The 27,021-nt window shown below is 36.7% G+C and overlaps 1 protein-coding gene across 8 annotated transcripts in view; it reads right to left on the bottom strand.

Moving 5' to 3' along the window:
* PTPN21 (protein tyrosine phosphatase non-receptor type 21) overlaps positions 1 to 27,021 on the bottom strand; it is a 54,961-nt gene that overhangs the window by 7,015 nt on the left and 20,925 nt on the right. For 3 of the 8 annotated variants that reach the window (XM_034418287.3, XM_087873116.1, XM_087873121.1), the window contains exons 4-17: positions 25,709 to 25,806; positions 22,910 to 22,977; positions 21,992 to 22,062; positions 20,834 to 20,921; positions 18,189 to 18,277; positions 16,780 to 16,867; positions 15,657 to 15,736; positions 10,605 to 10,665; positions 9,286 to 9,373; positions 5,929 to 7,394; positions 4,243 to 4,380; positions 2,203 to 2,424; positions 1,182 to 1,310; positions 417 to 651 (exon numbers count right to left, since the gene is read on the bottom strand). In XM_034418287.3, coding sequence (XP_034274178.2) covers positions 417 to 651; positions 1,182 to 1,310; positions 2,203 to 2,424; positions 4,243 to 4,380; positions 5,929 to 7,394; positions 9,286 to 9,373; positions 10,605 to 10,665; positions 15,657 to 15,736; positions 16,780 to 16,867; positions 18,189 to 18,277; positions 20,834 to 20,921; positions 21,992 to 22,062; positions 22,910 to 22,977; positions 25,709 to 25,806 — 2,921 coding nt within the window. Of the gene's footprint in view, positions 1 to 416; positions 652 to 1,181; positions 1,311 to 2,202; positions 2,425 to 4,242; positions 4,381 to 5,928; positions 7,395 to 9,285; positions 9,374 to 10,604; positions 10,666 to 13,108; positions 13,211 to 15,656; positions 15,737 to 16,779; positions 16,868 to 18,188; positions 18,278 to 20,833; positions 20,922 to 21,991; positions 22,063 to 22,909; positions 22,978 to 25,708; positions 25,807 to 27,021 lie in introns of all 8 variants that reach the window. The other 5 variants (XM_034418284.3, XM_087873102.1, XM_087873129.1 and 2 more) reach the window with 3 other exon arrangements.

The following is a 27,021-nucleotide window of genomic DNA, read 5'->3' as shown; positions in this document are numbered from 1 at the left end:
CAAAGAGGTTGAAATCTTGTAAGAACATTAAACTTTACAAGATTTCAGTATTTTTACAATGTATTTCAGGGCTGATGTTGGGATAGGCTAACCTTACAATTGCACACAACAGCACTCAGATCACTATGCACATAATGGAAGGTGTGCATTTAGACTTCATACATGACCTGGGGAACCATAGCTGTAAGGCAAAACTTAGGTATTCAAGGCTTTCTTTAGATACCTCCTATATCTCCAGCCTTACAGGCAGGCCTTTTAAAAATTTAATCTACAGATTTTGTTTTTCATGCAGGCAATTATCAGCCCCAGATCTATTTTGTTTCAGCAGGTTTTGATTATCATATACTTTCACAAAATAGAAGAAATAATAGAAAATGAACAGTAAGTATATATTTTAAAAAAAGGCAAGCACATACACAGAAACCCTTTTGTGTCTTCTGGGCAGCCATGCTCTGGCCAGTCAGTATACTGAAGATGCCAAACTGTTCTCTCTTGTCCTGTGAGGAGGTGTTTGATCTTCAAACCTGTAGTGGCATAGCAACCAGAATCTGTCCGGAAGCGAGTGGTGATCTTGAATCTCCCATAGGTCACTGTGTTGTGCCTTGAACCAAGTCGTGGCCAGTATCGGAAACTTTTCTCTCGACCGCCTTCCTGCAAATACAATGTCTAATCAGCAAAAGAATAAAGAGGTCGCTGCAGAATGTTCCACAAGACTTATTTTTAATATATTATCAATGATTACTTTTGGCCAAGGAGTTTACTAATTCTTCACCCCTTAATCTTAGAGGTATCTTTTCAAATACCTTTAATCCAAATTGAGTTGAAAGTTGCACTGGCCAATAAGATACAATGATCAAGAGACATCCAAATGTCTACAGTTGATTCCTAAATCAGCTGCATTCCAATTTGATATCCTACAGAGATATTGGAATGCAACTTCCCATATTTTCAGATAGAAAAAGGCAGGCTGACAATTCTAGCAGTTACAGTCCTTAAACATTTAAAAGGCACCAAACTGGGTGTGTTGTGTTGGTTTTGAATGATTTTCCATATTAGTTCTCTACATCATTTTCTGGAATCCAGTCAAGACAAAAATCAGTTTAAACCAAAGGCTGACCTATACATTCATTTCAAAATTATATTTTTGAGGGCTGAGATATGATTCAGGAAGATAGATTTACCTCTTCTGCTGTCACCATGGTTATAATAGCAACCCCTTGCTCCCATACCATCTGCCAGAAATCTTGGCATGTATTCTGCAAAGGACCTTGGGTTGCAATATAATCCCACTCCATGCCCCCGACACAGACCTGTAGAATAAAAAATAGGATATAGATGCCAAGATTATGAAAAGATACTGGTCCGGAATGCAAAGAAAAGGAAAAAAAACCCAGCCATCTTCTTTAATTTATGCATTTAATCCCAGAAACAAAAAAGCCTAAATGCTAAGAATGGAACTAAATAAATGTTTACTCTTTCCTTTAAACATGCCAATCAGAATGATAAAAAGATGCTTTCTAGGACTATTTCTTCAGGGGGAGGGGGACAGGAAATGCCTTTTTTCAGTGGATTTCAGAGTGAAGCTAAGGCTAAGAAATCATTTTACGTTTACATTCTTAATCTTATACAGTGCCAATAACGACTCCCCAATTTGTGCTTTCTTGCTATGTTGGACTGAAAATCTTTTATCATTATCAAGCAATTATATTAACATGTGTATGTGTATGTGTGTGTGTGTGTGTGTGTGTGTATATATATATATATATATATATATATATATATATATATATGTAGGTCTTCGGGTCTTCTCTCACGTAAAATTGGAAGTGTCTTGGCGACATTTTGACGAAGTCTCATTCGTCATCTTCAGGCTGGTGTTCTCGGCTTCGTGCTTCCAGGAGCACGCTCCTGGAAGTACGAAGCCGAGAACACCAGCCTGAAGATGACGAATGAGACTTCGTCAAAATGTCGCCAAGACACTTCCAATTTTACGTGGGAGAAGACTCGAATAACCAAAGACCTACATACAAACACCCGTGAAAACCTGAGAAAACATACATACATATATATATATATATATATATATATATATATATATATATATGTATGATCTCAAATATTGGGAAGACCGATATTTTAAGAAGTTTCTGAAATTTAAGTGGAAGAACTGTTTATGAATACACATCTTATTTCTAACCCTACCTTAATGTGTGATGCGTTGATATAGCCCGTATTATTTTCCTTAGTAGGGACCAGCTCAACTCTGGTGTCATCATAAGGAAGCACATCCTGGAATCGGTTCCTTTCTGCATTTTCTGGGAGACAGGCTATTGAACAGTCGCCTTCTACAAGCCTTTTCTTCTGAATCCGTTCATATTCCGTAAACACCATCCCTTGGTCTAACCGTTGCTCCAAACCTTTAAACTAAAAATACAGAAAAACAGATGGAATTATACTAGAGATTTTTCCCTCAATAAATATATGGTAGTGTAAAAATATGGGTTATTTTAAAAAACAATTAATATATAACTTCCCATTTTACATTATCTGAGTTTGTCTAAAACATTCTTGCTTTTCCCCTTAAGCCAAGTTTCTTAATGGTTTGTAACGTATTTAAAATAGTTGTATGTTCTTTCTCATTGTTACAAACACTGGCAAACATACCAAAACAAATTAAATAATTTAGATGCATGTATAGATAAAACCTTTGGCTCCAAGTTCACAGCGGATGAGGACTGCAGCCACGAAATGAAATGAAGCCAAGGATAATTTGGAAAGCTCAATGTCATCATGGAACAGATCCTGAAGTTTATTTAGGGACTCTACTCTTTAGACACATAGAACAAGGAACCAATCTCAAAAGATTATAATAATATAATGGTTGCTATCTACCATTTCTTTTAACAACTGTTTGCTGTATGGAGGCTGTCTAGGACAGACTTCCCCAATCTTTTTTGCTTTGCAGACTGGCGGGGGGAGGAGAGGATGGTCCCATGTGTGCAGCAGGCAAATGTGCATGCTTGCAGCTCCATTTGCATAAGCAGCAGACACATGTGCCCACTGCTCAAACAAATGGAATGTGCGCACACACGTTCACCTGTTGCTCGCACAAGTGATGTGCATGCACACGGTTTCCCACCACTTTCATTGCCCAGTTCCAAATGGCTCAAGGCCCAGTAGTGGGCTGTGGCCCGGGAGTTGAGGACCCCTGTTCTAGGAAACAAATATCATGGTAAGTAAATATTTTTAAACCATTTCTAATGAAGAAACTGTACCAGTGATGGCTAACCTTTTCCAGACCAAGTGTCCAAAGTGTGTGTGTGTGTGCGCGCGTGTGAATCCCCAAAATGCAATGCACCCACAGTCCCCCGCATGAGCCCCCATGTATGCGCCTGTGGCCATCCTGCATGCACTCCCCCCCACGCATGCGCGGCAGAGACCCGAAGACCAGCTGGCTGATGGGCGGCACGTGCACATGCGTGGTGGAGCTGAGCTGGGCAACTGCTCGTGTGCCCACAGAGAAGGCACTGCATGCCACCTCTGGCACGCATGCCATAGGTTCACCATCACGGAACTATACAAACTGTGCCTTGGTCATCTTTTCAGAGATATTTCTTTATCTAAACAGAGAAATAGAATGACAAAGGGCGGGCAAAAAAGCAGTAGGAGTAGGAGAAATGTCCAATTTCCTGGCAGTTTCCCCACTGAGTTTCCCTGTGGGAATCTGGCAGAGACTATTGCAAATTTCCCCTGCCCTGCCCTGTCAGCAGATATGTGGTTGCTGCTGGGTGGGTGAGGGAGTGAAACTGGCTGAAACTCACAGAACATTCAAAATGAAAGATCATGTGACTGCAATGGCAGTATAGCAGCAGCAACAGTAAACCAGCCACAACTTTTCTAAATTTTATTCTTTTGAGAGTCATGTTCTGTATTTTGGACACATTTTATACGTTAGCCCATTTGAGGCATGTTAGTTCAAAAATTGTTTCCCTATGACACACTGTTTTGCAAGAGAGTTTTAGTAGTACATAGATAACTAACTAAACTTAAATAAATAAATCCAACTTCAAAATATATATGTACCCTAAGTAATTAAAAGAAAATGATGATTGATAGGCTGATGACTAATCCTAATACTGTTCTTGTATCCAAAATGGATTTGGATAGCTAAGTTTGAATAGCTAAACACTGGATATGAATTTTCAATACACAGTCACAATCCTAAGCAAACATTAGACCAACCCGTTCATCATTTGTTGCTCTGGGAGACTCTTCCTTCCCCTCACTTGGCAGAGGAAGACGAGATAATGTTAGTCCATTCAGAGCCGCTAACTTCAAAGGTCCTATTTTTTTAGCTTCAGCTCTGTTCTTTTTCATGACCTGTTGGAAGAAGATAATCTTTCAAAATATATTGTGATAGAAACCAGAGACAAACTGGATCGCTGGAGGAGCAACACAATTGGTACACAACTTGAGAAATACTTCACCTTTCCCCCCCCCCACACACTAAGAAAGGGCCTCTGGCCAATACAATTCTACAGATAATGATAGCCAGGAACATTCTTTCCATGTTTCCTGTCTTTATTTCATCCTTAAGTTTTTGAAATTTCACAGAATTAATAAACAGACTTGCCCAAGAAAGTGGACTTTCATGAACAGTAAGAGTAACAATTGAGAATTAGGGCAGGGCAGTTACAACTTTAGAATGGTTAAAATCTTGCTTTTTTCCCCCCATAGAACTCAAGGAGAAGCAGATATAAACCCTTTCCTATATAAATAAGGAAATAACCCTGTATGTTAGATGAGGCTTTTTTTTAAAAATTTGATTTATATGCCGCCCTTCTCTGGAGACTCAGGGCGGCTTACAATGCGTTAAGCAATAGCCTTCATACTTTTGTATATTTATACAAAGTCAGCTTATTGGATGGAAGGCTGAGTCAACCTTGAGCCTGGTGAGATTCGAACTTACAGTAATTGCAGACAGCTGGTGTTAATCACAATGCTTTTAGTCTGCTGAGCCACCAGGCCCATTGCTTAAAGTGCAGTGGTCCAAACTTTGAAGCTGAACAAGAATATGAACACTTCCCCATTCAAGCCTGGTACTCTAGGGCTCTGTGTTTGTGTAGACATATAATTCCTCTTCACGAATTCATGAATATTTGACTGTAGGGGGCGGTACTCATCTCCATTTCTTGGCTGAGAGAGCGAGTGTTGCCTGAAGACATTATCTGTGATCATGTGGCCAAGGCACATGGAATATTGTTATACCTTCCCACCAAAGTGGTAGCTATTAATCTACTCACATTTGCATGTTTTTGAATTGGTAAGTGAACAGGAGCTGGAGCAGGAATGGGAGTTCACCCCATTGTAGGGCACTTGGGTCTCGAACCCAGGTTGTCAGCTATCCAGGTAACAAGCTAACAGCATTTTTTACTGTTGAGCCACCATGTCTCGTATATGTATATATGTATATATGTATATATGTGTATGTGTATGTATGTCTGTCTGTCTATCTATCTATGGAATGTATGATACATTTCAATAGGACATGATATGACATGCCATAACATGACATCAACTTACATAACAAGCTTTTCATGAAGTATTGAGGGAATCATAACAGCTATATCTGAGATGTAGGACCATTAAAAAATTCATGTGGATCTACTTCTATGTGAGTATTAACACAAAATCTCCATAAAGTTAATATGTGTATACTAGTTTTCTCCAGGCCATGAAAGGGACCATAGCTTGAAAATAAATCTATTCTTTTCATACTTTCAGTCCCATGTTCATTGCTCCGCTGTCAATAGACAAACCCAATAGAGACATATACTTATGATGCCACTGGTTTCCTGTGTGATCATATTTGAGCTTTTCAAATATGACATAAAAAGAAGAAAAGAAGATGGTCTTGAGAAAACTCACCCCTAAAGGAGGCAGCCCTTCTACAATATTCTTCTTCCCTGACAGTAATTCAGACACTGGTCTCTTCTTTATGGAATCCTTCCGCACTCTATACCGGGCAGAAATGGTTAAGTCAGACTCTGACACAGATGGAGTTAACAGTCCATCTCCTCTCCTTAGCACCTGAGAGTCACCCATGATGTGTGAGGGACTCACATCTTTTACCCTCTTGTCAGTCTCAGTAATGTGCAATTTTGGCTCATGTATATGCAAAGGACCAGGAGATGAAGCAACAGCACTATAAGGGTAGTTCAATAAAGATTCTGTTGGATAACATGCCATTAGGGAAGGAAGCTGAGGTTTTCCATTGATGAATGGCAGAGCTGGATTAGCTTTGCTTTCATCTTCACATTCTTCCTCTTCCTCGCTGCTATGAATGAGCATAGTTGCATCTGAAAGAGATTTCTTATGCCCATAATTCACATGGTCTTCTTGCTCCTCAATTTCTTCTTGCTTTGCCCTTTCTAGGAATACCGAAGTCTGTGACCCAGAAGGGATCGCCTTTGGCTGAGCCACATCTGCAGTTGAGGCTGACATGGTTCTCTCTTTAATTCTCATGGCCTCAAAACTGTGCGCCAGGCCAGCAATTTCAATGCTGTTTCTCTTCTGCAACTGAGCATGCCGGGCTGATGTCAAAGGCTCACTCACTTCCTGAAGGGAATGGGCAACTGGTAGGCTGTCCTCCTGGAACGTCTGGACAGAGTGATGGACCCGTCGGGTGATGAGATCAGGATTGCTATTGCTGCTGTAGAAGTGTCTGGATAGGTCTGGTGTGCTGTTAGCAGGTCGTGGATAAGGATAAGGAGGAGGAGGGCGGTATACTTGCGTCTTCATGATGTTGGGAGCCGGATATTCTTGGGCTTGCAATTGAACGTTTGTTAGCTCAGGAACGCTCACGGCTCCAACCACCAAGCGCCTTTCAGCGGGATATGGATATGAGGACTGGCTGTGGAAGCTGTAATTCAGATTAAATGGGTAATGACCAGAATGGGGGGAAGCAAAGTTAGCATGTTCTCGGATTTCAGGCTGGCTGTACACCAGGGCATCAGGCCTACTGTAAGCGTATGAATTGCCTATGTTAAGGTTTCTCATGGAATGACTCTGTTTGTCTGAATTCATCATTCCTCGGTTTAGTTGCTTCATCACAGTCTCATAATCTGGGGTAGGCCGATAAGAAGGTGGTATTAGGGCACTATGTCGATGCGATGGGACATAATCTGAATGGAGGACATCACTGCCGGTAATGCTCGGGTTGGAGGACATGGGTGATGGCTGCATGTAGTGCTGCAGGTTATTCAAGGAATTTGTGCTGTGAGCACTGTAGACACTACCATTGCGGATTCTGCCATTGTAGTCGTGCGGCGCTCTGTCCAAGCTAGTCTGAGAATGGCAGTAATAGCCATTCTGGTTCGTCCCATAGAGATTATCTGGAATATAAATGTTGGCATCTATTTATACCCACACAATGGTAGAAATAGATAAAAAAAAATCCCAGTTGCTATCATAATTCCATTCCTTCACTTCACCAATGTATTTTTAAAATTAAAAATAAAGCCATGGCTTCATGGGTAAGTAAATGACAACTTCCTTGTCAATATTAAAATACTTAAAGTGCAAGACATCTAATTCCAGCTCACTGGCAAAAGCAGCTTCTACTTAATGAAATATAGATATTGAAATAAAACCAATATTGCAGATTCACCTACAATATTTTGTCTGCTCACTCCCCCCCAGCCTTCCCCTCCTGAGAAAGAAAACCTGAAGTAGTCTTTCTCCCGCCAAGCAAATGAAAAGCAGTGGTCTCCAGTTGGTATTTTCTTCCCAACAGTCTCCTTATATTGTAATTAGTCACACAGTGCCTTTTTCAACAGAAGAACACAGTAAAATTGCTTAAAGACTTTTTATTGGCAACATTAGGACACCTTTTTCAAACCTAATTGTTGCAAATATAGTATACTTGCATAATGGCATACAACTTTGGCACATAGCTTCCAGAAGGATGAGTGAATGCTGTTGTTCTAATGAAAAATTATCCTCCCTACATACCAGCTGAACAAGTTTTTCGTAATTAGTTCTTACTGTCCCTCTAAAACATGAATAGTATGGCTATTAATTATAAAGTTCACTGGTTCTATTTTGCTCTTATAAAAATGCTGGCGTATTTTCCAGCTGGAAACTTAAGGTAATACGCAGTAAAAAGAAACACTCGGTGGTAGAATATATATTTTGTAAAAAGACCCAGGTTCAAACTCCTGAGCCTTCAGTTTAAGGATGCAGATAGCACATGATCAGGAGGAGTCTGGTAGTAACATTTCTAACTAACACATTTTATTAAAAGGCAAAGACTTTCATGGGCTGCAGTCACAAAAGGCAGACTCCTCCAGGTTTTTTTGTCACAATAGAAAACATGGCTCTCTTCCTATAATACCTACAACAAGCTAGCACATGATGGATTTTTTAAATTGGAGAACTTGAAAGGTGCTGCCAGTGTCAACAACCGACCTAATGAAACAAACAATTTGATATGAGACAAGGCAACATCTTCTCTTCTTACATTAGAGTCATATAATCAGTTCCTTATTCAGGTGCTAAGCAATTTGCATGTTCTAAGCCATGTTTTGTTTAACCACAATTTACTGAATAAATTGTTGTTGAATTTACATACTGCTTTATATCTTTATGTGAATCCAACCACTGATTACAGGTAGTCCTCAACTTACAACAGTTCACTTAGTGACCGTTCAAAGTTACAATGGCACTAAAAAAGGTGACTTATGACGGCTTTTCACACTTACAACAATTGTAGCATCTCCTTGGTCACGTGATCAAAATTTGGATGCTTGGCAATGGATTCATATTTATGACAGTTGCAGTGTCCAAGGGTCATGTGATCAGCTTTTATGATCTTCTGACAAGCAAAGTCAATGGGGAAGCCAGATTCACTTAACAACATTATTAATTTAACAACTGCAATGATTTGGTATGTGTTTTAGTTCTGGCTGTGCACTGCCCTGAGTCCACTAGGAGAAGGGTGGGATACAAATTGAATAAAATAAATAAATGAAATAAATAATTTACTTAACAACGGTGGCAAGAAAGGTTGTAAAATGGGACAAAATTCCCTTAACAAATGTTTCACTTAGCAACATAAATTCTGGGCTCAATTGTGGTCATAAGTCGAGGACTACCTATATACCAAGAACTGTTTACCATTAACTATTAATGATTCCTCAATAACGTCCTCCAAATGTTTTTCACATTTTCCAATTTTGTTCTTTTGTGAAGTATTCCAGTTTCCTAAAAATGCTGAAATTTTACCTTGTGAGGATGCATATGGTTCTGGGTAGTGTCCATTGTAGTGTAACTGAGGTGGTGGAGGCATCATATAAGGCTGTGGTTTGGGCTGCTTGAAGTAAGCGAACATAGATAACCATTAGAAAGAAACTTTACTCCAGTTCTAACATCCACATGCACTTTAAGTCTGAGCACAAGAATATCAATTCTGGTTATTATAATTAAAAGTACAAGAAAGTTTTACAGAGATGAAGGAGCTGGTACATATCAGAGCTCCTAGCCTATAAAAGAAAACTGAATCAGGATATCTGTACAACCAAATATAGAAATATGAATTTTATATAAAATGTACTGCAGCACCTTTCACTCCAGTTGATTCCACCCAGAGCCATTGGATACAAGCCATTGGGCAGCCAATACTTTTTATAAATAAATAACAAATATGCATTAACTAATTCAGGTTACCGTTTTATTATGGATTTGCTCTACAATGAAAAACCTGGATTAGTCAACAAAATCAGTACATTAGCAGTGTCCTTAAGCTTGCATTGCCAAGAAAGCCTAATTCAAGATTGGCTGGATAATGAATCACAGTTATGTGTGATTTTAGGAAGTGGATGTGATTTGCTTCCCAGAAAAAGCAACTTATAGGAACCCATTCATTGTTGTAAAATATATTAAGTTATACTGAGGAAGATTTTTCAAAAAGAAGAGAATAATACCCGTTTATTCTTTAGATTTTCTTCAGCATTTACAGATTTAAATTGGAAATTTGTTAATTTATGAGTTAGATACTTGCTAAATTCTTAGCTTCACTAATATAAGTGACACTTGAAAATATATTAAAGAGAATATTGTGAAATTTTGTAATTTTTATATATTTTTCCCTATCCGATTGAAGCAATATTATATTGTCAACAGAATAGATTACCTACTTAAGTCTCTTGAAGTGTTTATTCCTATGGCTAAATCTAAATTATCCAGGTAAATATGATATCTTGAAAGAACTTAGTGTTCAGTTTGTTGTTTCTCCTTTAACTTAATATTGTATGTAGTTTTGAGCAAAATATTTTTAAGCAGTGAGAAAATAATTGAAAAGTGTTTGGGTATATTACATTTCAGTGCACAGGCAAAGGAATATGCATATACTTAAGCTAAAATGTGTAATACTAAAATATTGTGTGATATGCTTAGCTTTTATAACAGAGGATACTGTTACAACATTTAGCATTTGTCTAATTTATTGCCAGATTTTATTTTAATCTCTCAATATACTTCATTGGAGTAACTGACCAATTATGGTTTTCAAGGAATAAGGAAGAGGTCAGGTATGGCATGCTTACCAGAGACAACCTGGAGGATGATCGCCTTCTAACTGGATTCACTGTCACTGTCTGAGCTTGTCTACAAAGCATAATGACATAACACATATTTTGTAGTGACATCAATCACAGTGAAGTGCTATTCATGCATATTCATAGATTTCAGTATGCTTAGTGGGAATAAGTGTCTTTATGACAGTAGTTTGCAACAATTCAAATTCATAAAATGATTCTTCTCCCAAAGAGACACTTGCCATCACGTTACATACTATATGTAGATTTAATCATCCATAGCTGGAAGCGTATTGCATCAGTTCAAAATAATGTATGTTAGTATAAGCATCTCCTCCAGTGGCAGTCAAAAAGACTATGAATACTCATCAGATAACATAGCAATATTTCATTCGTTCGTATTAGACTACCAGGGGGGAAACCATTTAAATTTTCAGAAATGTAACAGACTATGAAAAATGATATACAAAACAATTATTGGATAGATGGGTGATATAAAAAATAAAGAAATAATAAATATTGCTTAGCCATCAGCAGAGTTCACCTACCTGAACTATAACTAATTCAGTTACAACCTAACTGCAAGTTATGCGATTAATCATAACCAGTGAATTTCTAAGCAAACTTCAAAATAATCTTCCTCTTTTCTTTGTTTGTTGATAGACTAAATGATGGGGAAGGGAGATTTATTTTTGTCAATGCTATATGTAGTTTTATCAAACAGAGGACATACTGGCAAACATGGACAGAGCAGCATGCATGGCTAGATATGATACCCACTTTTGAAGAAAGCCAGGCCTGCATTGATTGACACACCACAGCCCAGAGAAATCGAATCAACATAGACTACACATGGACCAATCTATTACTAATATATAGTAAGATATATATGAATTTCATATAATGCTCCACATAGCCTGGTATAGCATTTGAAAAATAAAACAATGTTACTCTAAAACCTGTGATTTAAGTGAACAAAAATAGCAGGTATCATCTTTTAAGATTTTTACGCCATTAATTTCAATGTGTTTTTCTCTATTAAAAAATCCAAGGAGGAGGAGGAGATACATGCTTTTTGATTAGCAGTGCTCAAACTCATCACCTGGAAAGAAACTAGATTAATGTTCAAATGTGAAACATGGTTTTTTTTATTAAGGCAGGTGAGACAGTTGTTACATGCACTCCCAAGTTCAATTTACAGTCACTCATCTTTACTCAGAGCCCTGGAAAATAGCCACTCTATTTGCTCTACACACACATTCATCCACACTTATATCCATCCAGCTTTACCCACGTCCTTCTCAACTAGGCTGGCAGGCACTAGCCAGAGAGTCAGAAGCCACTAAGTCTGGATGCAAAAACAACTCAAAGAATGGGAGGGCTTCAGGATCCCTTTTATCCCCCTTGAGTTGACAAGACTGGCAGCTACTCTTGCCTTGTTAATTTACAAGTCTGGTATGTGTTGATGGGATTTGGGAAAGGGTTTTCAATGTGCTCAGGCCCAGCTTCTTTTGTCTGGTTCAGGTGACATTTGTCCTTTTTCCTTAACAGCTAACTTCCTTTTTACCTACCTCCTTTAAGGAATCTTTCAGACAAAGATTCCTGGCTTTTGTGCACCCTGCTAACATGCCTCCATATCTTTAGGCACAGCAGCTTCAATCTAGTCTCACCGATCGGCTATCGGTTGGTTTCTCTCCCTTCCTCCAGAGATAAGCAAGTTCCTAACATTGTGTACAATATGTACTAGTAGTACAATATGTGGATGGGGTCTGTGAAAATTATATAGATTGTTTTAAGGCAGTAAATCATGGTTAAGATGTAGTTTATTTGTTGTCTAACTTATAGCAAGAATACTTTAGCAAAGATCATTTTTGCGGCTTATGGTTTCTTTTTGTGCCATTCCCAAATATCTAACCAGTCCAAAGAGATGAATGACAAGTGCCATTAAAAAGAAAAGAACATGCCAGGAATTGAAAATAGGAGCTATAGTTGTTCACCTAAAACCTACTGGTCTTGTTTATAGATAATTCATACCATGGTTAAAATTGATTACAGCTCAAGATATGTGGATGGTTGCATTCTAACAGAAATTATGGCTTTTGAACTTTCTCTGACTCAGCTCTGTTCCCACATACAAAAGGAGTAATATGTTGTTAAGGGCTCCCCCAAATGATTTCTTTTTGCGTATCTTGTATTCTGTATTAATTGGCCTTGTTACAGAAATCATTGGCTTATCAACAATGTTTACCTATTCTTGTAAACACCAACCTAACATTTTTATTCTGAAACAAAATGACAAATCTTACATACCCACACCCACATTCTTCATATGTGTAGGGCACAGACAGATAGGGAGATGGTATATTTATTGGAAATCAAGGTCCAGAGGGATGGCTTCTTTAAATCAAATCGCTGTGGGTGCACAAGTAAATATGGGAGCACTATAAATACTAGGCATGCAAAGTGTGCAGGAGGCAAGAAGAAAGAAAGAAAGGTTTTGTGTTTTGGCTCACCCTTTGGGCAGAGAAGGACGAGAAAGAATTGGAAAGCGTGGAAAGGCAAGAATGAGGAAAGATTTCTGAGAGCCTTCCTCAGGCGAAGAATCTGGGGAATCTCTAAAGACAAGGTACATGCAGACAAAACAGAGGCAATGAAATAGCTCATTAAGAAAATGGATGTTGGCTATAAACAAATGTGACATCATAATAGGTTAAGTTGGTTTCTTAAGGGTAACATCTCTCCTTGTTTAAGACCCAACTCTTCTTAGGCAGCAAACATAAGCTTGTTTTTACAGAAGAAGGGTTCTGTTAGATAGCTATGGGAACCCATGTTCTCTGATTTTAACCACTAGGCCTGAGTTAAAAGGAAAAGAATGATTACTGCTATTTTAAAATATGAATTCCTAATTTACATGAAAGGTAAAAAAAGTCCCTTGAGCTGAACAACTCCTGGTGATTTCATGGACATGTTTATATAGTTTTCCTGATAACAATGCAGAACTATTTTGCATCCTCATCTCTAGGGGGGAAAAGTCAGCTGTGTAGATTAAGCAAACCAGGAGACAAAAACATCTCCTATAAAATAATTCAAGTACTGTACATGCTTAAATCCCAACTCCAACATTAGGCTGAAAAGAGCTTTATTTGCTTACACATTTATTCTGAGAAGCAAACCTGAGTACATCTAACATATTAAGATTTTATGAATCCTGTTCATGATCTGAAGCTCAGCATCATCTTTCATGAACAATTTTCTTTTTTTCATAATTAACATTGCACATTTATTACATACAAAATAGAGTGACTGTATGCAACTAGAGCAAAAGCACCCCCATAGTCTCATTTTGCAACCCTCAGACTATCAAGGATCAACACTGAAATTCTGGCAATTTTGGCTAGTACAATTAATCTTTCTTCTCTTTCTTTTACACTTTATGGCTTAAAATAGATGAGTCTCTTCAAAAGTTTTAAAATGTTTCTAAAAGGAAAGTGCAAAAAATGGAAAAAGATAGCTAAAGACTATGAAGTTATGGTTTTCCAGAACTAAGAACTTTTGCAAAGGTGCTTGATTATTTACAATATGGAGGGTTTTAGGTCATAGAAGGAAAAGAAAAGGCACTATAATAGGCATCACATCTGTTAACATGGCTCTCCTCATAGCTCCATTTCCATTTCTTGGCTATTCTTTGAAGCAGACTTCTTTCTTCTTTGTTTACATTTTTTAAAAATGAATTTCAAAAATGTACTTAGTGCTGGTACATTTTTAACATGCCCATAATGTTTATTACAAACTGTTTCCAGGATATCTATCACTTATATGAACAATGGCATTCCATCATTCCTTGTAAAACAACTCTTCACTACTTTGGCCTATCATACAATTGATTTTATCAGAAACCTTATAACACTATAGACCAGATGTTATTATGCATCTATCCACTGAAGTGTTACCCTGACATAGTCATTGTTTAAAAACAACAAATTTGACCGCTATAAATAAAATACTAACTGAGGTGGTTTTTTTTACTTTGCAATGTTCTTATTCTGGCCCTCAAATATGTGTGGCAAACTTACATTTGGGAGTGAACTGAATCTTTTTTTTTTTTTTGCTTATATAAGATGTTTCTTTAAACACATTCTTCCAAAAAGAAGATATGTCTTAAAAAACACATTCTTCAAAAAAAAAAGTAAAAAAGATTAACCTGATAGAGAAATGCAGGAATCATTATCTAGGCAAAAGCAGCTGAAGCATTTTTTTTTAATCCAGAAATACAAGATAACATTCAGATACGATTTAGGCAAAAGCCTTCCTAATTCACTGAACTCTTTGGAACATAAAGAGAGACAATCTTGTTTCTACTTTTTTTCCCCTCTGAAATTTCCAGACCTAGTCATATCCATCCTCATCCAAAAAGTCTTCCCTCTAGATTGATTCCTAGATTTTTAATAATTAATTTTTCCTTCCTAACCAATCCCCCCTCCCTGTTCAGTCTTAGATCAAGAATGAATCAACAGAGTTATCAAGGGAACAACCCTTCCCAATATAAGTGGGGAAATATTTTCCTGCTCTCTGAGCCCTCTCCACCTAATAAAATATATATGTTTTAAAATATCAATTATGATCCTTTCTCAGGTGTATATTTGTCTGAAAATAACATAGGATGTAAAGATGAAAACTCCAAGCTTGCAATTTTGAAAAAAAACAAAACCAATGACTATTACAATTGTGCTTCTTAATGAATGTACCAGAGATAAAATTATTCAGGAAGTCCACCAGTGTAAGAAAATAAACTGGAGAAAGTTTTTTTTTAAAGACACTACACAAACTAAGTAACAAAACAGAATTATATCCAAGTAATATTTTCTCACAGTTCAATCCATTTAGTCAGAGCCTGCAGCAAGAAAACCTTTTTCACCATACACGGCTGCCTATATGAGTGCTGAAAGCAAAATGTCTAAGATAATTAAGTCCCAGCATCAGGAATATGCTTTCAAAAAGAAAGTAAGTTAACTATTTATAAAAATCAAATGCAGTTAAGAAGCTAAAAGATATGGTACTTACAGGCTACATTTATTTAATTTGTAAAATTTGTGTCTGGCCACACACATCCTCCACACATATTTTGCTGTTTCCATATCTTCCTGTCAAACAGAAAAGATACATGTGAAACAAAGCAGGTTCTTGGATGGGCCCAGCAAAAAGGTCATGCACAGCAGACACAAGCAAAATCCCACCCAGTACACAAGCCTGCCGTCTCTAGAGATTCTTTCTTTATGATCCCCACATATGAACAATCAAATGCAACAAGCTCAAAACAATTCAAGTCATATACCACAGGTACGATACTATTATTGCAATGTAAGCTTATATTGGGCTTCCTCAGAATTCATTACAAAACAGTTATTATATCTGTGAGAGTTACTTCACACAGAGATAGGAATAATGGCTATCAAAACAGGAAACAGATGCAGACTCTTCTTCCTTTACAATATAGGCATGTATCTTTTATCATATAAATGTAGGATTATGATAAACCATATTTAAAAATGCAATGAAACTGATAAAATTGTTTTAAAAATATAAAATATAGCAGTATTTCACTATCAATAATGCAATATTAGCCAAACACAGAGAGAAATAATAGTAGCAAATCATGTTTTGCCATAATCAGACCTGTTTTGTGGCAAATACTTTATAAATAAAGAGGAAAAAATAGGCCAAAAGTAGAAAAAGTATGATACTATCTATATCTCTGAATAAAGCAGAATTATTTCATTACAAAAATCTGGCTTGGAAACATCCTCTTAAAGAACATACAGGCAGTGCCTGGAGTTCTCTTGAGAGAGATGAAAATAAATATATTTTAATTTACTGAATGCTATGATGATAAAGTGCAGAACATATGACAGATATATGTATATGAATATTGGTAGGGAGAAGAGAATTGTTCCTGTCCAAATATGTTGGCTGCTAATGGATTATTTAATTTATGGTAATATTTGCTCTAATAGCAAGAGAGTATAAAAAATTAAAAGACCGTCATCCTTCAGATACACAAACTTTCTCTCCCACATGCATACAGACTCATATATCATACACAGACATATCTATATATATATTCTCATTTATAGAGATTTCTTCCTCGTATCACAATTGTTTAAAATGTATCAAAATAAAAACTCACAGTTTGGAACTGGATTGTCTCTTCTTTATTGGCTAATTCTAATGCAAAAAAAGATTTGTTGTGGGTCATATTAGCAATGTCATGCCACCTGCGTATGAAAAGAATAATGACAGAAACTTAAGCACCCATAACTTTCACACATTGTTGTAGTTCCCTGTGTAAAAAATATATTGATTTGCTATTATTGCACATTTGCAGAAGTTGTTAGTTCCCTTCCATATTTCAACTTCAAAGCTATAATCAGGTTGCTTGCTTTTGCTTTAGTCTCCACACAAGGGATTGCAAAAGCTGAACTAACACCACCTGAGGTCGGGGACAAAGATCTTATACACCAGAGTCCTACATAATTACAAACAGGGAAGAAGGATTATCATTTGGTACCCTGCCATTTCTTCTGGTCAGCAACTAGAGCTGGCAAAATCCAACGCTGGTGGCTTGAAACCAGGAGCAATGTACCACTGCCAACTATTTCTTCTACTGAGAAACAAGTGCCTCTGATTCATTACAATCTAAGGGTGGGAAAACTGATGTACTATTTGAATCTGGAGACTGCTGCTGCAAATACCATTTGTATCCTAGAGTTTGTAGTGGCTGATTTTATTTATTACTAAAGGCTTTTGTATTAGTAAATTTATTCTATCATAGCTGTATCCTCAAATCTCTCTTTGTGAGCCTTTTAAGTTACGTATTGATGTGGGTAAAATAGGAATGTGGGAGGAAAAAGCGGACAAGAGTTAGAAGACTTTGGATCTCAATCCTCCTGTCCAGCTGTGCTTGAACCTTATGCTTTCTGTGTTCTTCCTGAGACTTTCTCAGCTAGGGATTCCCCAATTTCAGGAAGAGCTTCTCATTGAAGGCAGCCGATTTAAAGTCAAACTTACCCCTTGAATTTGGAACCCTGTCTACTAACTTGGAAGGGGGAAAATGAGCTAGGAATAGGATAGGAAGAGTATTGGTGCTTTATAGAAAAGATCCCTGCGAATACAGTAGATAGCAAAGGAAACAAATCAACCTAGAGTTCTCACTTGACACACAAATAATCAGGTCCAGGTTATCCTACTTCAGACACATTATGTGAAGAACTAGGTCTCTGGAGAAAGGCTCTAATGCTGGGAAAGGTGAAGGGAAAGAGAAGAGGACAATCGGCAGCAAGGCGGATAGACTCCCTTATACTGGTGATGAGTGCATTGTTGAAAGACCTGAAATACCAGTTTAGGCACAGATTATTATGGAGGAAATCTATTTATGTGACTTGATGGCATGTCAATTAATCACAGTACAGGTCTCATTAGCTTTATATCCTGTATGGCTTTAGCACTGGCAATATGTTCTTACTTAGCTCTAATACCTAGAAATTGTTACGATTATGAAACATCACACTTCCCATCTTGCTTGGGGAAAAAACTCACCTAAATATTACAGGAGGCCGACCATTTTTATGCTTGACAAAAATTCCATCAAGACAAGCTCCGATGAATATATCACTTCCTTGGCTATCCTAGATAATGAAAACGAAAAAAATGAGTTGTTAATGTTAGTACGGCAATCATTCAGCCCCAGCTAGATGAAAATTTAAATTATATTGCAAAAATGATATGCCAACATGTTAACCTGATTATCTAATAAAAAAGGGATCATTTGAGGATATTATTGAGGGCACTGCTTCCTAGAATAAGGAAATAGCTTTGTTTTCTTATACATCACATCTCCTAAAATCCCCTAAATAATTAATGCTTTCGACATTCAGTTATTACAAAAATATTATTCTTATCAGTAATTTATCAAAGAGCAACATAAATAACATTAAGTAAATGATTAACCAATAATCATGCAAATAATAGAAACATTAATTAAAAGGTAATTTTAAAAATTAATATATGCAATCCCTGTAGGATTATACAAGCATTCTATAAACTCATTATTGGACACTTTGGATTGCACGCTGTGCATGCCCAGAAATAGTAGTTGCCATATTTGCATACCAAAACATTGGTCATCCTCCTAAGCATAATACTGGAATGATATATTCATATAGCCTCTGCAATATGAAATCCAAAAACCACAGATCCCAGACTTACTGTTATTTTCTATCTGCCAAACTGAATGGATATATGTTTAACTGTCACCTAAATGAAGACAGCTTTTGGTCATCCATATTTCCCTTTCAAGACACTTCCTTAATTGAGGTACTACCACTGAAAAAATTCAGCACTCTGTAAACCAAATCAATTTGTGGGGTTACTGGGAAGTCTTCTATAGTAGGATTTTATAGCCCCCGAGAAGCTCATGATAGCCTGAGCCGTGGTACTGCAGTGCTTAGAATGCAGAATTGCAGGCTAATTCTGCTGACTGCCAGCAGTTCAATTTTCACTGGCTCGAGGTTGACTCAGCTTTCCATCCTTCCAAGGTCAGTAAAATGAGGATTGTTGGAAGCAATATGCTGACTCTGTAAACCACCTAGAGAGGGCTGTAAAGCACTATGAAGCCATATATAAGTGTTATTGCTAAGTGCTATTTTAATATTGGGATTCTCATCTATTTGGATTTTACAGACTAATGTCAGCACTTCAAATGCAACTATGGAACCTTCTGGCAATGAGTGCAATGTTTTTAGGACCAGTGTTGTACAATCTCATTCACCAATCCATTTAGCAATCAGACACTTATGCTTTGTATAACTGCAGTTTCCACGCTGTCTTCAAAGATAGCCCAGAAAAGGAAATTACAGTAATCTAAATCTTAAATTATTAGAGGATAGAGGATAGATAACTGAGGCCAGACTATCCTAGTCCAGAAGGGTTGTACCCTGCAACCAGTGAAAATTAGGTTTATCTTTTCATTACCATTGAGACCAATGATGCCTCTAGTGACAATTGGGAATTGAGATTAGTCCCCAAACAATGAACCTGTTCCTCAGAGGATAAACTACCTACTCCAGAATAAGTCACCTTCTTAATTCCTGGGCTTGAGAACACATTATCTAAGTTTAGCTTCAGCTTGTTTGCCCTCAGCCAGTACGTCTGGACTACTGTAATGCTCTCTACATGGGGCTCCCCATGAAGAGCACCCAGAGGCTCCAACTGGTCCAGAATGCGGCCATGCGGGTGATTATGGGAGCGACACAGCACTCCCATGTAACACCTGTCCTGCGCGAGCTGCACTGGCTCCCGGTAGTCTTCCGGGTATGATTCAAGATGTTGGTTACCATCTTTAGAGCGCTCCATGGCTTAGGACCTGGGTACTTACGAGATCGCCTTCTGTTACCGATAGCCTCCCACCGACTCCTCAGGGTACCGTTGGTCAAACAATGTCGACTGGCAACCCCCAGGGGGAGAGCCTTCTCTATGGGGGCACCCGCCCTCTGGAATGAATTGCCCCCGGAGATACAGATGATCTCTGACCTACGCACCTTTCGCCATGCCCTCAAGACGTTATTGTTCCAACAAGCTGGGCTGGCCAAAACATTAATTTTAATGGGTTGTTTTTGTTTTAATGATGTCGGGGCCAAATTATTTAATATGTTTTTAAATTGCTTTTAAATTTTATATATGTGTTTGTTTTATCTTTGGCTGTGCACCGCCCCGAGTCCTTTGGGAGAAGGGAGGTATAAAAATTAGATTAAATAAATAAATAAATAAATAAATAAATAAATAAATAAATAAATAAATAAATAAATACTTCCTAGAAGATCCTGCAGAGCTTCTTCTAACTGTAAGTTGCATACTGATGACACAAAATTGTCAATGTACTGAACTCATTTTATTTATACAGAATACAATTTTTACATATTACAAGATTATGTTTGCTATATTTATTGGTTAACATGAAATCCAGAATATTTTCAATGTAATTTTTTGCATTCTAAATAGAAACTCCAATCCTATTTCTAGATTGACATCTAGGTGTTTGTGCTAAAGGTTTTAACAAAAAACATTAACTGGGTTATAACAAGATGAAAGGATACCTTTAAAAGAAAATTAAAAATGCAGGGAAGTTAATTATCATATTTGTGCAACATTGACTGGCACAGACCTTCAGTAAAGTTAACTTTTACCTTAGCAGGATAGGTCTCTTCACCATAACCTTCCATTCTCTCAACTTCTTGCATATATAACATCTCTGCATCAGGTGGTGTGAGGCCCCTTCAAAAGAAGGAAAGAAAAAAACTTAATTGGCCAACTGGTTTCTTGGAACACTTAGTTTCTGTCTGTATCAGAAATACTTTTTGGAAGGGTATATCGCTTAAAGTTTACATACATAAATTGCTTCAAAAATGTGATTTTCTCTAACACAATAAACCAGATCAGCAAAGACTCAGATGTATATGTACACACACACATATACAGTAGTTCACCATATCTTATAAACTCAAGACTACAAAGTTATTTTATGATTCAATGTATTCTGAAAATTCAAAAAAATTAAGCTGATTCAGTAATCATCTTAAATAAATTTTGTGATTTGCTTTATATAAACTCACTAACCTACAAACAAGGAAATCACAATAATTTAAATCCAACCATAAAATAACACACAAAATACAAAATATTACAAGGAGCAAATGATATTTGTATTTTTAGGTCTCTTGCAAATCTATCATAAGCAGAATTTAATAGATCTGTTGCAGATTCCAAACATAGGGCCACTACAAAGAAAAGGTTGGGCTTCTAAAAACTGTAGTTAATGATTCTAAGGCATCCATGCTCCATATTCAAACAGTTTGTAAGTATAATATTATTAAAGCAAAACTGTTTCCCTTTAAACCAGAATTGATTATCACTATTTATCATGACTTTCTGATCAATGGAAAGTATTAGATGTTTACAACTATTAATAAACAGGGGTTTTCAGTAGCCTAAGAGCCACATCAAGCAGGGCAACGATGCTGAAAAGATGAAATACTTTTTGCCTCCTACATTCGTCAGGATCACAGTTTAAAATACATGTTAAACCTACTGTAAGCTTACAGTGTTGTTGTTGTTGTTGTTTTGTAGTTATTCTTCAAAAGAATGATAAATAGATTCACCAGATTCAATCACTGGGCCAGAAGAGGACTTTGTGTTAACACAGTTGATTTCTGTTGACATAGGAACTAAATTTCTCATCATCAATCCTAATTTAAACAGTTCCCTATTTTATAGCAACAATTCAGTATGCACTCATCTGGCAGACTTTCAGACTTGAAGCAATGTCATAAATTCAGAACCAATACCTATATTTTTGGTGGAGTAATGCCACTTTCTGAGTTGCTTCTTCTAACATCTTCTCATCTTGCAACCAGCCCTTAAAAATGGAAAACAATTGTGTTTATTCCTCTATCCATTGTTGACATCCTAAACTCATTTTGTTGGCAGGCATTAATTAAAAATATGAACATATACTACTCCATCTGCCTTTCTTTCAGTTATTTATATACAGTATCTATGTCATCAAACCAATACACTCATAGCAGCTTATATAAGATCAATAATTAAAACATTCACAGTAAATAACTTAGTTGAAATATCCACAGAAAACAAATAAACTGAGCAAGTATTGATGGTACCCATATAAACAATAATATTTAATCTGATTTATATAAACATGCACAAAATAATAAATTTATATCCATTGTTTGAAATCAGAAAAACCTAATCATTTTTTATTTCCCAATTCTGATATTTAAAGGAATTCAGATGGGATCTATATTGAATAGTTTGATCTGTGTTAATCTATCTTTCACATTTCAAATGTCCCAAGTCACAGATTTTTTTTTGAAAGATTTTTTTTATATATATTGCAAGCTGGATGTACATTAGTCCTTGACTAATTTAACTAGTTTGTTTAGTGAATATTTGAATTTACAACAAAAAAGTGATTTATTATTGTTTTCCCCCTTATAATCATTATAGCATCCCCATGGTCATGATTCACTTAACAACTATGATATTAGCTTAACAACTGTGGCAAGAAATGTCATAAAATTCACTTAACAACTGTCTTGCTTAGTAACAGAAATTTTGGGCTCAATTGTGGTCGTAAATCGAGGACTACCTGTAATAGCATGCAGGATTAATTTTATTTTTTTAAATCTCTCTTTTAAATGTTTCCAAACATGAGAGAAAGGCAAGAGAAACTTGATCATCCTTACCACAGGAAACAAGGCAAATCTCTGTAGAAATTCTTGTGATTCATATTGATCATAATCCCCAAAATCAGCTGAGGAATTAAAAGGAAACAGGCAGAAATGAAATATTTAACATACAATTCTGTTGGAAAGAAATTCTGTTAATAACAAAGCATTATTTGAGAGATGAGCAATAGTTATTATAATTATAGTTATTGCATGCATAGAGAAAATACCTATCCAAACTCCCAGAAGTCATATAAACAACACAAATGGATATATTACAACTTCCTATTTTCTTATCTAGAAACAGAAGTGTAGAAAGCTAAATTATTTCATGATATACATGTGCAATTAAGTAATTATTTACTGAATCACTATGATTTGAGAGTCAGCTGGGCAGAATGTTTGTCATAAATCACAATAAATTATTGTGATGCATTTCTTCTATCACACTGACAAAATTAACATTCTATATAGCACAATATTATTGCTCTGAGCATGTAAAGTATAACATAAAATAAAATGAATATTCATGGCTCCCCATTCCCATGCCAGCAATTCATCTTTTTTTGCCAATCTCTTCTATAATATATAACATCCATGCAAAAATATTACTGATTAATAGGAATCTTCATACATCCAACATTTCAAAGATCAGAATCAGGGCATACTTGCAACATTATCTCTTTTATTCATTAAACATGAAACTCAGTCAACTGAACATTTAAAAATGTGTCACAAATACGATAGACTGGTGCTAATGGTTGATACGGGTTGCTGCCAGCATCCTAGGTATCAACCAAGTATCTTCTTAAAATATATGATGTTCTGAGTAGCACAGTTTTTTGCAGTTCTGCTGGTGTTATTGCAGGAAGCTGCAATTTCTTGATGTGTGTTGTAAAATTCTTCGACATGGTACCAAGTGCCCCGATGACAATGGGTATGACTGTTACATGTTTCATCCATAGCTGTGTAGTTTCAATGGCCAGGTCGCAATATTTCATGATTTTTTTCCAGTTCTTTTTCTTCAATTCTGGCATCTCCTGGTACAGCCATGTCAATAAACTATACGCTTCGGCCCTCAACAACCGTGATATCTGGCATGTTACATTCCAAATGATAATCCGTCTGTATTCTAAAGTCTCACAGGATTTTCACTATCTCATTTTCAATAACTTTTTCCACTTTGTGCTCCCATGACTTTTCAGATAAAGGTGTGTCGTATTTTTTTCATAATGTCCAGTGGACTAATTTAGCAACTCAGTCATGTCTAGCTTTGTAATCACTTGTATTATTATTATTATTATTAAAATTATGTGAGGTACCAGGTGATTGAGCAGCTTGAAAACATGCCATTCTCAAACTAAAGCCCACTGACTCACAGCAGAGATAACCACTAGATGGTAGCAAAGAGATACAAAAAGAATTCTATAATCTGACACCTAGTGGTCATCAAGATTTGTGCAGCCCAGATGGGATATTTATTTATTTATTTATTCAGTCATACAAGTGTTTTTGCTGCTTCCGTCAAATAAATATAAGCAACTTACAAAACTCTTTAACAAAAAAAACCCCATACAGATACTTAAACATGTATATTTCACTCAATAATAACAACAAAAGAACAATAAAGAATGCCCACAAGTACTCCAGATAAATACTTTTATCTATATTCTTCAAAACCTTAAGGAACCACTTTTTCATAAGTTTTCTAAAAATAAGGAAGCTGATCTTATTTCTTGAAAAAGTTGGTTCCACAGGATGAAAGTCTGGCAGAGAATGACTGCTTCCAACTCTCCTGCTGTGATTCATGAGGAGGAAACTCTTAGCAAGCTTTCTCAAACTGCCTATCTTGGGATGGGCAAATTCTGCCTGGAGGAAGCAGTCTCAATAATATCCAATTCCTGACTTGCATAGGAAAGTATAACTTATAATCAGCCCCTAAACTGCAGTAAGAAACAAATTGGCAACTAGTAAAGGACTCATAATGTTGGTATTATATGATTATGTTGGGACATTCCTATTAGTACCAAAGACACAGTGGTGAAATCTGAACCAGTTTGCTACCTGTTCACTGGTTGCACATGCGCGCTGCATGCCAAATGTGTGCTGCGTGTGCATGCACAGTGCGCACCAAACGCGCACACATGCACGGTACACGCCAAAAGGAGGCTTGGGAAGGTAAGTGGAACAGCAAGGGGGGATCAGCTGTGCCACGTGATTTAGCTTTGCTAGAAAGCAGGAAATCCTGCTTTCTAGCAAAGCTAAATTACGTGGCATAGCTGATCGTCAGAAATACTGACTTAAAAAAGGAACCGGTAGCTTTTTAAACTGCCAGTTCAACTGCCGGGGTTTTTTTTACTACTGGTTTGCCCGAACCGGTAGTTTTTATTGCTACCAGTTCGCCCTGACCGGAGCGAACTGGTACATTTCACCCCTGCAAAGACACCTACATTCTGTACCATCTGAAGTTTCCAGGTAGCCTTTAAGAGTAGTACCATATACAGGTAATCCTCAATTTACAACAGTTCATTTAGTAACAGTTCAAATGAACAACAGTTCATTTAGTGACAGTTCAAAATTAACATGGCACTGAAAAAAGTGACTTAAGATCGTTTTTCATACTTACAACTGTTGTAGCACCCCCATGGTTACATGATCAAAATTCAAAAGCTTGGCAACTGGTTCATATTTATGACACTTGCAATGTCCCAGGGTCATGCAACCAGCTTTTGTGACCTTCTGACACTGTCATTCAAGCAATAATACAAATTCCTTCCTCCTAAATAAGCTAAACAGGACTGCAAGTGTGGAAATTACCTTGAACAGCTAAGCCAGCAAGATGAATTGCTTGTTCAAACGTGCAAGGTATGTTTCCTTCCAAGATGTCTTTCTTTAGTTGTAGGTAATACTGGTATCTATGGGGAAAAATATTTTTTCACATGCCTCCGATTCATGAAAATGCATATAGTCAAAAACATTATGCGATATATATGTACAGACCTATATGCCTATACAAAGATGCCTCTACTTCTCAGCTATCAACAATTTAGATTGTAAGCAAATTGGGGCCTGAAATTATCTGTTTTGCTGATATGATTCTATGGAACAAGAAGTATGTATAACACTTTCAATGTATGGGAAAAAACAGGGTATATAAATAAAATAAGTGATATTATATAAGCTGATATATGCATATGATATGATATATGGTAGGCCAGGCATTGTAATTTAGTGGAGAGGTATGTGCAGAAATGCCAGATTCAGTGCATAGTTTTTCCATTAAAAAAAATCAAGCAGCAGATAATAAGAAAAATCAGTATATGAGATTCCAGAGAACTACTGTCCAAATTAGTAAATTTGGAATCAGCAGTGTGACTTTGCAGAAACCAACTTAAACAAGTGGAACTATTAAGGTAATGATCTCCATCTGATATTAAATTCTTAACTCACATACAAGGATCTCAGTGCAGCAATTTTTTTCTCTACTCATAGATCCTCACTTGTTCACATATTCCCTTTTCTTCTGATAAAGTCATTAAACTTCTACTAATTTACAAATTAGCCTACATTACCATTTCTTTCTTTGGACTTCCATTTTTAAGCCTTATCTAATTTCACCTTTCATTAAAATTTATCTCTTGGGGAAGAAGCATCACTTAAATCCATTAGTATACTATTAAATTCTTCCAACAGATTCAGATTTCGTGTCTGAGCTTGAATTAAGTAAAGAAAATAGTCTTTGTTACACAAGGCCTACTATTCTATAAAATTGTTATATAATCTAAACTAGTGAAGGATGTCCCAGATTTGATGCTGAAGTCTCTTCAACATACAGTATGTTAGTAAGAAAAATAACTCCTATAGATACTTCTATCATATTTACTAGCAACTAGACAATTCATGGCCTGTTGCATAATCCTTGAGATATTTATTTACTAATTTATTCATGCATCCCTAACCCTCATGTCCTCCTTCACACCCACATACAACTTCTCTAACTTGCACCGTATTACCGTGCAATCTCCCCAAGCAACAGGGCACCATTTATACACCTCACTCAACCTCCCCAAACCATGCTGTCTCTTGCATATCTTCCCCAACCTATATGGCACTTCTTATACACCCCAGAA

This window comes from Pantherophis guttatus, chromosome 1, assembly GCF_059756535.1.
Source record: "Pantherophis guttatus breed Tessera chromosome 1, ASM5975653v1, whole genome shotgun sequence".
Classification (NCBI taxonomy): Eukaryota; Metazoa; Chordata; class Lepidosauria; order Squamata; family Colubridae; genus Pantherophis; species Pantherophis guttatus.
Note: the sequence above shows the minus strand (reverse complement) of the source record. Positions and strands in the feature narration are given on the sequence as shown.